The sequence below is a fragment of the Ambystoma mexicanum genome, chromosome 1p, assembly GCF_040938575.1.
Source record: "Ambystoma mexicanum isolate Mex_15411 chromosome 1p, UKY_AmexF1_1, whole genome shotgun sequence".
Lineage (NCBI taxonomy): Eukaryota > Metazoa > Chordata > Amphibia > Caudata > Ambystomatidae > Ambystoma > Ambystoma mexicanum.
Window position 1 is genome coordinate 390086441 of NC_090921.1, and position 12936 is coordinate 390099376.

Here is a 12936-nt window from a genome sequence, read left to right on the forward strand (position 1 = left end):
TCTATGCCATTCAGGGCATTGGTTTTTAGCTATTTTATTCCTCCTTGCAAAACCTTCTCAATATTGGGGTACATGAGATGTACTTGCTATAGCTATTCAGCTATGGAAACATTTGCAGACTTGACCAAGTGATTATGGGTCCAGTTTATATATTAACGTACATTCTAGGTTATTCTTATTTGGTCCTTTTGTAATTTTTCCTATATTTTGACTTCATTCTACCGAAATACTTCAGGTTGTCTTCAAGTCCAAGCACTGCAGCATCTTGTTGAGAACCTTTCATTGATGCACCTTTGGTGAATTCTTGCCAACTCACATAAGACTATTGATGTTGCTCACTGCATGTGCACCTTTTGGCTGCAGTCAGTTTCATATGGGCATTACATGTAGAAAGGAAAGAATATTTTTCAAACTTTTCTTTCATATTTGGCTATCCTCGCTACACCCCAAAGTTCTGAGCTGTAACATGAGATGTCCCTGACCTTTCTTGGAAGGTCTTTTTTTGTAGTGGTGGTTGATCCTTTGTAAATGATTAATGAAGGTGAACTGGCCATGTTGATGAGGCGTTCTAAATTGTCAAACCACTTCTTGCCTCGTTGTGAACTCAAATCGTCAGCACTCACTTATGTTGGTGGCCACAGCAATATCAAGACGTGAACTGATGCATCACTAGCTACTTTACATAAATCTAATGAGAGTATCTTGACTGGCAACATGCCTAGCCATTTGGAGCTCAGCCTTAATATGGCTGTACCCGGGAGTTAAATTGAAAAAGAAATGACAAAAGTAAGTTTTCGTTGTCACGGGCAACCTGCTTCTAGCAACTTGTGATCAGCACAATCCATCAGCATAAGAACATTGTTTCAGGGTGGATTGTCTTCATTATCAAGCGTGTTACAATCTTTTTAGAGCTACAATTTACAGTGAGCCATTAACTATTATTGTAGAACATCACAGTGCATTTGCTGTAAATCATTAGGCTTTTGCTGCATTTTAATGTACCTCCATCCCTAACTGCTATTGCTGCTCGTGAATTTTTAGGATATCTTCCAATTCTAATCGTCGATTTGGGCTCTTTTTTGTTTCATTTGAAACCAGTCGAGCGGCTACGTCTGTTCCTTAGTTGTAGCATAGCGTCAATGTGGATGCACACCAGCTTAATCTTGCCTGATATCTGACATGATGGTGGCAAGACAAACCCTTGACATCACGATTTCTTCAGATATTTCCTGTTGAAAAAACCCTTACCATGCTACTCTGCCCGGTTACACTTTCAAGAACATAACATTTTAATTGGCAGTTTTATTTCTGAATAATTTCCTAGATTTGTAAAATAAGAATGCTCATTGTGTCTGTTAGGATGTGCCCCATTACTCTACCATTCCGTGTAAAATGGATGGAAGCCATCTGTGTAAGGGAGAAGCCCGTTGAGATGCCATCCAATACCTAAATTACTTAAACGTTAAATGTTTTTTGTCCTCTTTACAGAAAGAGTCGATACAGGCAGAACCAATCGTCATCAGAAAATGGACAGAACAGGAGGCATTTTCTCAGGAGAGGGGATGCAAAGAGGTGCCCAGCCTTGGATTTGGAGAAAAAAGGGTGGTCAGAGATCCTGGTAATGTGTAAGTAGCTGGAGCGCCTAACAAACAACCATGTTTGTCTTTTGATTTTCTTCAGTACTCGTGTATACGATCTTCCAACAGAATTATCCTCGCCTGGAAGTGATTCTGAGATTTGCAGACTTCTCAATATGGCTTATTTTGCTGCCATCAAATAATAATTCCTGGAAACTTTACACAGAAAGTATACGTTTTTTTTTTTGTCATAATCTATTTTCCTTTTTTTGTTACATAGAGAAATGTTTCCACAACATGCTATTGAGTGGCATGGTTTCAAAGAAGTTAAACCTATGTTTTCTGATTTATTTTTTATCTTGGGTGGCATTTATTCATGGTTCTACTCATATTACAAGCCATTTGTGACCATACATTGGCACAGCTGATAAATCTTACACAGCCACAACTTTTTTCAACATTAACTATTTGATGGGGCCTTTAATCTTTGGACGAGGAATGTCTTGGGAGGCTGATGCTATACTGTTCATTTGTTGTGGGTTAGGGCAGTCCCTTCACCACAGTCTGACAAGTGCAACATTTTGAGAAGAAAACAGTACCCTACCCAATAAATAATGTGAACTTTGCAGTTGAACCAACTCCCAGAAATGTGGACCTATGTCTCAAATTAAACACAAATGCCTGCAGCAGGTAGGTACGTATACCTTAAGGTATTTTATCAATTGTTAGCATGAGGTGTCTCTTTTGACGCTTTCTCAGCATAGTCATATTTTAGGCTTAAGTAAAATATGTTCCCATAATTTTGACAGTTATGAAGAGAGCCTGGGAAGTATCTTGTGCCCATCACAATTATATTTAACTTGTATGTATTTTAGTGAGGACAGACATGGTAAAGGACCCTTCCCAGCATAAGACTTTGTCAGCAAACAAATATTTTTGTTTGGCCCAGAGGATTTTGTTCCTGGTCAAAAGTAAACCAAAATGTTTGACCTCGAGACTTTGTGTAATTGTTTTCATGGCAATAAACTTTCAATGCTAGGGGGGGGGGGGGCGCTGTTGCGCACGACCAACATGGCTGCCTGAGAGGAGAGCTCCGGCTTCACCATCGATCCTGCATCAAATTAATCCTTTTCAGAATCGTCCTGTGCGGCTGCAATAGGAGGAACTCTGTGGCGTAGGACCCTTGGAACAGGCACCCAAGAATTTGTGTCTGTTTGCCCGAAGAAACTCTTGAAAATCTCCTGGAGGCGCCTGAGCGGGCTGAAGGCTCGGCCGCGGCCGGCCGCCGGCTCCACAGCGCGACTACTGTGGGCCCGAGGTCTGCTGGGGAGACAACGAGCACCCTCTGCTGCGGCTGCTGTACTTGTAAACGAAGATCGGGGCCACAGCTGAGAGACTGAGGGAGCAGCACACAGCTCTCTCGGCCGCCGCACGCTTGGCGCCACGACCGCTGCCGGCAGGCTGGCCCTTTCTATACCGGGCTAACGCATTGAGGAGGAGGGCACGGGAGAGCGGTGCAGGGACACGCGAGGGGGTCGTGTCACAACTCCGATCCAAGTAAGTGAGGCGGGGCGGGCGTACCTCCCCCTTTACCCCCCCAGCGGACACCGCCTAGTCCACACCATAATCCTCATGGAAAGGCAGAGGGGAGGATGAATACCGCAGATTAACAACTGGACTACATTTAAATTAACACAGCGCCCAACACACACCTTGAGGTGCAGCAGGGGCTGCCAAAACTGTGGTCGCTGGGGAACTGGATCCTGGGGCCGCCACTGGGAAAAGAGGAACGCAGAGGGCCGTGTCTCCCGCCTCCCCCCGCACTCGGCGGGGTTCACCCGCCGGGACACCAGTAACACTTGTGAGGTGAAGGGACGGGTGCATTATTAACACCAAACTGTGTGCAGACAAGGGCTGGTGGCTCCTACTGGACAGTAGCCCATCAATCCTGTAGTGGAACGAGAGGGACATCCCGCTGTGAGCCTGGCGGGGACAGTACATGTGTACAAACATTCGAGGAGTACCCAGCGAAGACCCTAGCCCTGTGGAAGAAACACAAAGATAGCTGAACAGCCGGTGTTCCAAAGGTGTGTCGCAGATCATTGCTCCCACAATACCCACACTGTTGCACACCTAAGAACATTTACGCGGAAGTCTGTGCTACGTGGGAGGACGCAGTCCACTCAGAGACCGCACACCATAATACATGGGACGTACCGAGAAGAAGGGCACGGGGGGGAGAAAGACAGGTCCGATGGATACCTTTGCCAGCTCCCAGCCACACAGAGCGGCCGAAGAGGCGCCACAGGGAAACGACAATCAAAGGGAAGATCCCTTGGACCGCCTGGCAGCACTCGTCCAGAATGGCTTCATGGCAGTTAACGTCAAACTAGACGATATAGTCACAACAATCGGGTCCCTTAAAGCCTGAGTAGAAAAAGAGAGTGCGCATCACCAAAGCGGACAGCAGGGTAAGCACTAACGAAGATACGCTATCACAACATGGCCGCGACATAGCCCGCCTCCAGACACAGCTGCGGAAAAGTCAAAATAAGTGCAAAGACTTAGAGTCAAGATCCCAGAGAAATAATATCCGGATCATCGGAGTTGCAGAAACTTTCGGCAAGGGTGACATGGAGAGGCAAGTGGAAACCCTTTTGAGAAACATCCTGGGAACTGATTCCTTCTCCGACTATTTCCTGGTGGAAAGAGCTCACCGCACGTTGGCGCCACTGCCGAAGCCCGGGGCGCCCCCCCTGCACCATAATAGCACGCCTTCTCAATTATAGAGATAGGGATGTGATACTTAGACTGTCCAGGGAGAAAGGAACTCTGCACTTTGAACATAATAGAATTCACATATAGCCGGACTTCTCCGCTAGTATAAAGGCACAGAGGCGGTCTTACGAGCTAGTTAAGAAACAACTACGAATACACAATATATCATATGCCCTCATCTTTCCAGCGAAATTGAGAATTCAAAACGGCGGGAGAGCCCACTTCTTTGAATACCCTACAGAAACCATGGCTTACATTGAAGCATCCATTCCTTTACCTCCCAGAGACCGGGGGGTCGACCAAAACGCCAGACCACAACTGAATGATGAGGTGCCAGATTCGGCTGACTAACCGGAATATATCCTCAGGCCCTGATCGGGGGAAAGAACTGGGAAAAGATGAGGAGACTCCCTATAAGCGGCGAATGCCGGAGTTCTGCCGCCCAGAGGAAAGGAAACTTTGAAATAAAGACGAACTGAATGTAAAACTTATAGTGAAGCAAGCCGAGCGCCTCCGTCGGGACAAGCCAGGTGCATACAACAGGAGACCCTCAGGAAAGCTCCACAAGTTTAAGGGGATGTACATTACAGGGCAGCATCAAGTTGGGGAAGATGTGGGTCGGGGACTGAAATGTTATGGGAAGTTCAGCTCCGTTGAGTGGTGTGGGGAAAGGGGGGAGAAGGTCTGGGGTCAGGACTCAGTTGGAGGAGTCCCTCAAGTCACGAAAAGCAGTGACATTGCAACACATGATAATCTCCTAAGCAACAGCAGGCCAAGAAGTGCAGAATGGATATACAAACATGGCTGATCTTGCTAGAACGGCCCGAGGGCTTAAACTGAAACTACTTACATGGAACGTGCGTGGACTGAACAACCAAGCCAAGCTGAACAAAGTGGGAGCCAATGTCACTCGTCACCATCCTCAGATTATGTTACAAGAAACTCATGTGCTCCAGAAGGTTAACGGCGACTTCTTGAAAGGATGGGGTAAGCATAGATACTGTACAGAATACTCCTCACAGGCACGAGGAGTACTTGTCCTGATTCATCCATCCGTTGGGTTTCGAGAGGGGAGACGTAAAATAGACCCACTGGGCCGATACGTTATAGTGTGGGGGAGCATTGCAGGGAAAGAACTGATTTTAGTAAACACATACGGACCAAATGTAGACGACCCTGATTTCTACATAAATGTAATGCAAGAGATTGGTGTATGTGACCATGAGCGAATACTGTGGGGAGGGGATTTCAACACTATCTTGGACATGAACCTAGATCGATCCACCTCCACACGCAGGAACCCCGCAAAAACAGCTGACACTGAAACAAATCATGTCGCAATTGTCGCTAGTGGATGCCTGGAGAACACTACATCCCCAAAAGAAACAGTATTCCTTTTACTCCTCTGTGCATGATACCGAGTCCCGCATTGATTACTGGCTGGTGGCTGCGTCTCTGATGTGCAATATTGTTGGCAGTGAAATATATCCCCGCACCCTTTCAGATCATTCCCCTATATTGCTAGACATGACACTGGGAGACCTTAGATCCCCGGTCAGGAGATGGAAAATGCCCCCCAACATTCTTGCGGACCCTGCGGTGGCGGAGGAGTTACACACTGAGGTCGAATTTTTCCTTGAAACCAATAAGGGCTCAGTAGATAGCCCCGCTATGTTGTGGGAGACATTTAAGGCATGGGTGAGGGGTATCCTGATTTCCAAATCCAGGGGAATCTTGAGGGTGGCCAGGGGGGAACTGATGGAGGTGGAGAAACGACTGGGAGAATTAGAACAACAATATACTTCCTTGCATGAAAAAAGCACTCTTGCAGACATAAATAGCAATTTGCAGGAATTTGATAAATTGGCTACCAGGGAATTGTTATATATGGCTAATCCGGCCAGGGCACGCCGATATGGTGAGGGAAATAAGGCGGGGCGCACCCTGGCTAACCTACTGAAAACAGACACTCCAATCTCTAGTGTAATAGTGAGAGACGGCACAATAGCAACAAGCGAGGAAGCAATAAATAAAGAATTCTCACGTTTTTATACAGAATTATATGCCGATCATGACCTGAAAACTCCAAATGACATTAGGGAATATTTGGACACCATTATGCTCCCGAAAGTGTTAATAGAAAACAAATCACTGTTAGACCAGCCCCTCACAACTGTAGAAATGAAGGAAGCGATTAAATCACTAGCCAACGGGAAGGCCCCCTGTTCAGATGGTCTGGGGATTGAATTATATAAGGAGCTCAACGAGGAGCTTGCCCCGATATTGCTGTCCGTGTGGGAAGAGGCCATAGAGGTAGGGACGCTTCCAGCGTCCTTGAGAGAAGCCATTATCACAGTACTCCTTAAGCCCAGGCGACCCCCCAATGAGATGTCCTCGTACCGGCCCCTGTCCCTTATAAACTGTGACGCTAAAATATTTGCCAAGATCCTTGCAACTCGACTCCTACCACACATGCCAGTACTGATACATCCGGACCAATGTGGATTTATCCCCACTAGATCGACAGCATTAAACCTGCGTAGGTTGTTTGGGATCATGGCCCAGATTAAGCCGGAGGCCCAGGCAGTGGCTGTGTCTCTAGATGCCGAAAAGGCGTTTGACTCTGTATCATGGTCGTACCTATTCATGGTACTTGAGATATTTGGGCTAGGTCCATACTTCCTGAAATGTGTCAAGGTACTATAAACCAACCCAGGGGCCAGGGTATTGACCAACCGCACCATGTCAGAATGGTTTGATATGGGGAGGGGTACGAGACAGGGTTGCCCTTTCTCCCACATACTATTCGCCCTGACAATGGAACCAGCTGCGGCAGCTATTAGAGAACACCAGGGACAGAGGGGTATATGGATGGCAGGCCTGACCCTCTCAATATCCCTATACGCAGATGATGCCCTATTGTACATTCGGGAACCAGCCATACACCAGGGTCCAGCGATGAAGGCAATGCATACATTTACAGAATACTCGGGATATAAAACTAATCTTTCTAAATCTGAAATGTTTCCCCTCACCCCGGCTACTAGATGCCTAAACAACACGCACAGCCTGCAATGGTCCCTGGACAAGATAAGATTCCTGGGGGTAATTGTGTCGGGAGACAAACCGTCCCTACTCTTGAATAACCACGAATCTATATTGAACACGATTGCTACTAAACTCCGTTTCTGGGCTAAACTCCCCATTTCGCTTATCGGTCGGGTAGCTACACTAAAAATAGTCATTCTCCCTAAACTACTGTATATATTTACCAATATACCGATATGGCCTGGAAGGCGCTTCTTTGACACTCTTAGATCCATGGCGGTGGAGTTTGTCTGGTGCGGGGGGACGGCAGGATGAAGTGGGAAAAAATGGTGGAACCATATAGCAAAGGCGGAATAGCAGCGCCTGATTTTGAACTGTATTACTTAGTTGCACAGGCTCAGTTTGTTAAGCACTGGTACAATGAGGAAGACACCTCACCCCACATTTGTCTAGAAAAACATGCTGCACGCCCAACTGATATAAGGTCAGTCACCTTTGAAAAAAAACACAGAGATGAGTGCCCATTTGATCCAGTTAGTACAACCGTACAGGCCTGGCACAGACTCTACCGTAGACTTGGAGTAGAGACACCATACTATGCAGAAACCCTGTTCTGGAATTTCCCTGGTATAACACCCACATATGATCCGGGTATACAAAACAAATGGGACCCGGAGGAAGAATTTAAAATCGGAGACATATTCCCCAGTGGCAAATTTATAACGCTGGAAGAATTCAAATAGGGATGGGAAGGGACCAATTGATGGTGTTACAATATCATAGAATGAGAATGGCCTTTAAGGCCAGATGGCCAATGTTCCCTGATGAACCCCCGCCACACCTGTGTCTGATGGCCCTGTCAACCCGATCGGGAACAAGTGTTTCGGGGATATATGCGGCCGTGCAGGCTAACACTCCAACGGTAAATGTGATAAAGGCCTCCTGGGAAGCAGATCTGGGGGAAAGTATAAATGACAGAGCCTGGGCGAGGTATTGTGAATTGACAGAGTGTCCATGAATGCAGGTCTCAGGCTGATCCAATTTAAGACATTGAACAAACTGCACTATACCCCCAAGAAAGTTGCTAAGTTTACAAATAGCAGTCCCGGTAGCTGTCAGAAAGGTGGAGCTGATCAGGCTGATTCTATACACATGTATTGGAGCTGTCCTCAAGTGCATGCATTCTGGGGGGAGATAGCAGGCATCTTGGAGGATGTAACTCCGATACCGGCAGACCTCACACAACAAAAATATCTTAACATTGCATGCGTAGTGGCCAAGAAATGCATTCTGCAAAAATGGAAGAGTGCGCAGGCGCCGCAAGTAAGCCACTTCCTTAAGGAATTGATGTATGTCAATGAATGTGAAGAACACTATGTAATGTCACTCCCGAGTTCATGCAAGCCGAAGGACATTTGGGGCCCGTTTAGAATACATTTATGCGAAGCAGACTCAGCCGCTAACAGCCTGGCGGGACCCGATGCAGTGTAAAATCAGTAATACTGTGTATTCAGTTGTAAAACTGATCTGAATGTTGCTGTTTCAGAGATATACAATATGTGATGTTGTTGCAATGTTATGTACCGCGAGCATTAAATAAAGTTTAAAAAAAAAGAAAACTTTCAATGCTAAAATGGCTTGTTTAGAGTTCTCTCATCCACATTGTCCTAGCGACAGTTGGATGGAGTTTATTAATAGACTTTTGTACTGTGCCAGTCACCACGCAAGTAGTCTTAAAGTGTCGGGTCTTGTCTGCAAAGTAGCATATTGTGACCCCACCCAGTAAAACCAGACCATGATCTGTGAATGAATGGGGAAATAAGTGATAGGATGGTTAAAGATGGAGATACTAGGGGATTGACAAATGCTATGCGATTGTGGAAATATGGGAGTCAATGTGTAAACTTTGGCAGTCAGATGGACTCCTGATCAGAAGGAAAGTAGGAAGGAACATGGACAGTCAGTGGAAGGGAAGTGCATGTGTCTAGTTTTTCACTCACCCATCGTAAATATAGCCCCTTCCCGTTACCAACAGAGGAAATAGCATTAAATTAAAAGAATATAGCGTATAATAGTAGGGTACTGTTGCGTTAAGTCTTGATCCAATTTCTTAATAATCCACATAACTAGGTTATTTAGTTATCGATCACAAATTATGCCTTTATTCCTATGCCTCATGATATTCTTTATGAACATTAGGTAAAGTGTATATCGTCGGGATTCTAGGTTTTTCTGTGATTAAAAAAGATCTAATTAACTAACTGATCACCTAGGAATAGACACCGACACATTCAAAGAAACTACGCTAAAAACCAAATTTCGCTTTATCCCACAAATCCAACAAGGGAATTGTATTGATGCCTTCCATAAGGTCGTCATTGGGGACATAGGAAAATCTGTGGATGCTGACTCCAGGCAACACAGAAAGGGGCAAAAACATGTTTGCTTTGAAGCACAGGCTATTAGAAGGTTATCCTATAATGGTATCATAATATAAGAAGCAGATAAGGGGGGAAATATTGTGATCATGGATAAATCAGAGTATATGATAAATGACCACAGTACACCTTAATACCTCTAACTGCTATAGGGAGATTAACCAACATTTTATTCATGATATGGTTAAAGATTGATCGCATATATACGATGACTATTTACTGTTCACCTAAGGTTCATAAAGAATATCATGAGGCATAGGACTGAAGGCATAATTAGTTATATATAAATAAATAACTTTAGAACTGTGGATTATTAAGAAAATTGAATAGTAGTCTGGGCTGGGTCCATGCAGCTACAAAGTCGCTTAAGTTAAAATTCTTTGAACTTGCAAAGCAATAAGATTACAAGTTAGGGCGCCTTGCAAAGTATTCACCCCCCTCTTTTTCTATTATATAAAAAGAATATGCCAATTCAGCACGGTTACCCTACTGCTTGGTTTTATCTATTTTCTTTGTCCTTTTATGGTGTAAATGCCTCCTTTAATTTAGCATTTCAACCTATCACTAGAACAACATCTGTTGATTACTTCCAAGATGGGTTTTTAACACTTTATTTGCCATTAGGTTCAGGTTTGGATAAATGCCGGCACTAGATGGTCATAGAAAACTGAAGAGAATGCACCTATCTTGGAACAAGCTAAGAAAACGTTGTGAGGGATGTTCAAACTAGAGGGTGTCAGTGTTTCTATCTACAGGGATCCCAGTTCTCAGCTGGGATCTGTAGTAGGGCTTCAGTATGAGGATCTGCCCTGCCAATAGGTTTCTCAATGCTTGTTTGACTGAGGAAATGGGACGAAGTATCTTAAGAGCTTGCATGCAGGTTTATCAGTAACATAAAAGGATTAGTTTGTCCCACAACTGGAAAGACCTATACAGGAGGGTTTAGGATGGGTTAAACCGTAAGACAGGGTTGCCTTTGTTCTTTCTTGTAGGGATTCTTATCTGTCTCAATTCCCTCCTCTCAATACAGTATCTGGTATACAACTCCCAGCTGATTCTTTGCCTCAGATCACCATCGCAGGACTATAGCACCCAGCCACTATTCGTGATCAACCCATAGTTATAGGTCCTGATTCACTTCATCTAATGTAATCGTCTTCTGCTTCAAAGTCACATGGTTCCCTTTTCACCCTCAGTGATGTATTGTCCCTCACAGGTAAGGGAAATGGGCTCCCCCTTACTGGAAAGGAAGAGATAACCATGTTTCTTAGGAAGCTCTGGCTTTTGAGCAGTCCTTGTACGGTTGAATCAGTCCTGCAAGTATATCTAAGATCCTCTGCTCCTTCAAATCTTTCAGCCCCTGGATGGTGGTCAGTCCTTGGCGGTCCCATGAACTTGTTGTGCGGGTTACTTGCTTAAAACTGATCTCATTCCCGGTGTGGGTCCTTCTCTCTCAGGCTCAGACCTGCTGCTGTTCTCAGATCAAGGCCCTGCGATACTCTGTTGTTTGCTGGTTTCCATGACTTCAATTCTCCACTTTGCTGGATGAGTGTTCAGTGGTATATGATATGATATGATTGTTTATTTATATAGCGCCTATACACAATGTGTTTCAAAGCGCTTCAAGGCAAGGGAGGGAACAAGGGAAAATACAACCACATTCTTACAGGCCATGAATGGTAAGGATGTGAAATTAACTTTCGTACTCAGCCTGACGACATTTCAGATAGTGCAAGAGCTAAGACCTAGATAAGGAAGGGAGGAGGAGTGGGGGAAGGAAATGGAAACAGACAGGCGACTACTGTACTAGGCCTGACGACATTTCTGATAGAGCCGGAGAAAAACAAAAGGTGAGGGAGAGGGGTACAGAAAGGGAGGGGAGGAACAAAACAAGCGACTATCATACTAGGCCTGATGACATTTCAGATAGTGCTGGAGGGATGGTGGGGAGGAAAAAAACAGTTATGGGAGGGTGGAGGAAACAGACGAGGTTGCTATCATATTAGGTCCAGGGACAATTCTGATAGAGTAAGTGCATAGAAGAAAGTAAGGGGAGGAGATAGGAAAAGGGAGAAGGGAAAGGAGGAGAGAAAAGAGAGTAATCAGTGAAAAAGAGTGGAAAAGCAAGAGTGAAGAGCGAATACAATTGCAGAAGTCAGTAGTAACACATAATGTTGCAAGCCAGGATACAAGATGAAGATGGGAACAGCATGATTCAGGGCCACCATGAGTACAAGAGTACAAGATGTCTATCTGACTGCACCGCACCTCTGCATGCATAATCTCTTTCCTGTTCTTTGTCACCTTACTCGTCTCTCTCATCTTCCCGCGAGGGCCTTTCCTCAGCCATTGGAAACTGTGGTGGTGTAGTGTACTGTACATCATCTTGCACTCTGACCACCTTCCTGGGCAAATGATCTATGCGGCAGCTCCTACTGATAGCTGTGATTTCCCCCTCCCCCACCCCTTCTCCCCAACTTCAGATAAAACCTCTGCTGTCTTGGGCTCTCAGCCATTCTCCTGACAATGTTCTGAGAACCACTTCTAAACTGGCTTTGTGTTACAATCCCTACCATACCGCATGGCATGCACCATGGTCGCCATCCGGCTCGGAGACTGCGATCCCCAGCAAGCAGTGTGGTAATGATGCTACGCCGTACTAGGATGACCAGATGCAGAAGTAGCTGCTTTCAAAAGAGCAGCATTGCTTCTCAATGCGTTCTTTCAGTCTGCAAGCAGTGTTTCTTTGGATTGGTTTTGTCAAGTGTATTCCTTTGCGGGACCCGACCTACTTCGATGACTACTGGTTTCTGGCTTTGCTGTCCCTTAACATGGATGAGGTTTCTTCAGTGCTTTGTGATGTATCCTATGGTATTCAAACTCTGCTTGTCCTCAGACTGGTTTATGGTCTCCCATCCCTCCTGTGATGCCCTTGGGTCTTCGACTTCCTAACTGGTTTTGTTTCTCTACGTGGGGCACAGGAATTTTCCTGATTCTGCTTGTCCCTGGATTCACTGTCTTCAAGGACCTACTCGTCATTTCGAAGCAAACTAGCCTGTGACGACTGGGTTAGGCCCCTTGACTGTGCTTTCTTT

General features: G+C 45.3%; 1 protein-coding gene across 3 annotated transcripts in view; it reads left to right on the forward strand.

Annotated features, from left to right (window-relative positions):
- Window positions 1-12936, forward strand: part of LOC138570801 (uncharacterized) — a 941103-nt gene that overhangs the window by 712037 nt on the left and 216130 nt on the right. For all 3 annotated transcript variants that reach the window (XM_069649146.1, XM_069649147.1, XM_069649148.1), the window contains exon 9: window positions 1489-1625. In XM_069649146.1, the coding sequence (XP_069505247.1) occupies window positions 1489-1625 (137 nt within the window). The remainder of the gene's footprint in view (window positions 1-1488; window positions 1626-12936) is intronic.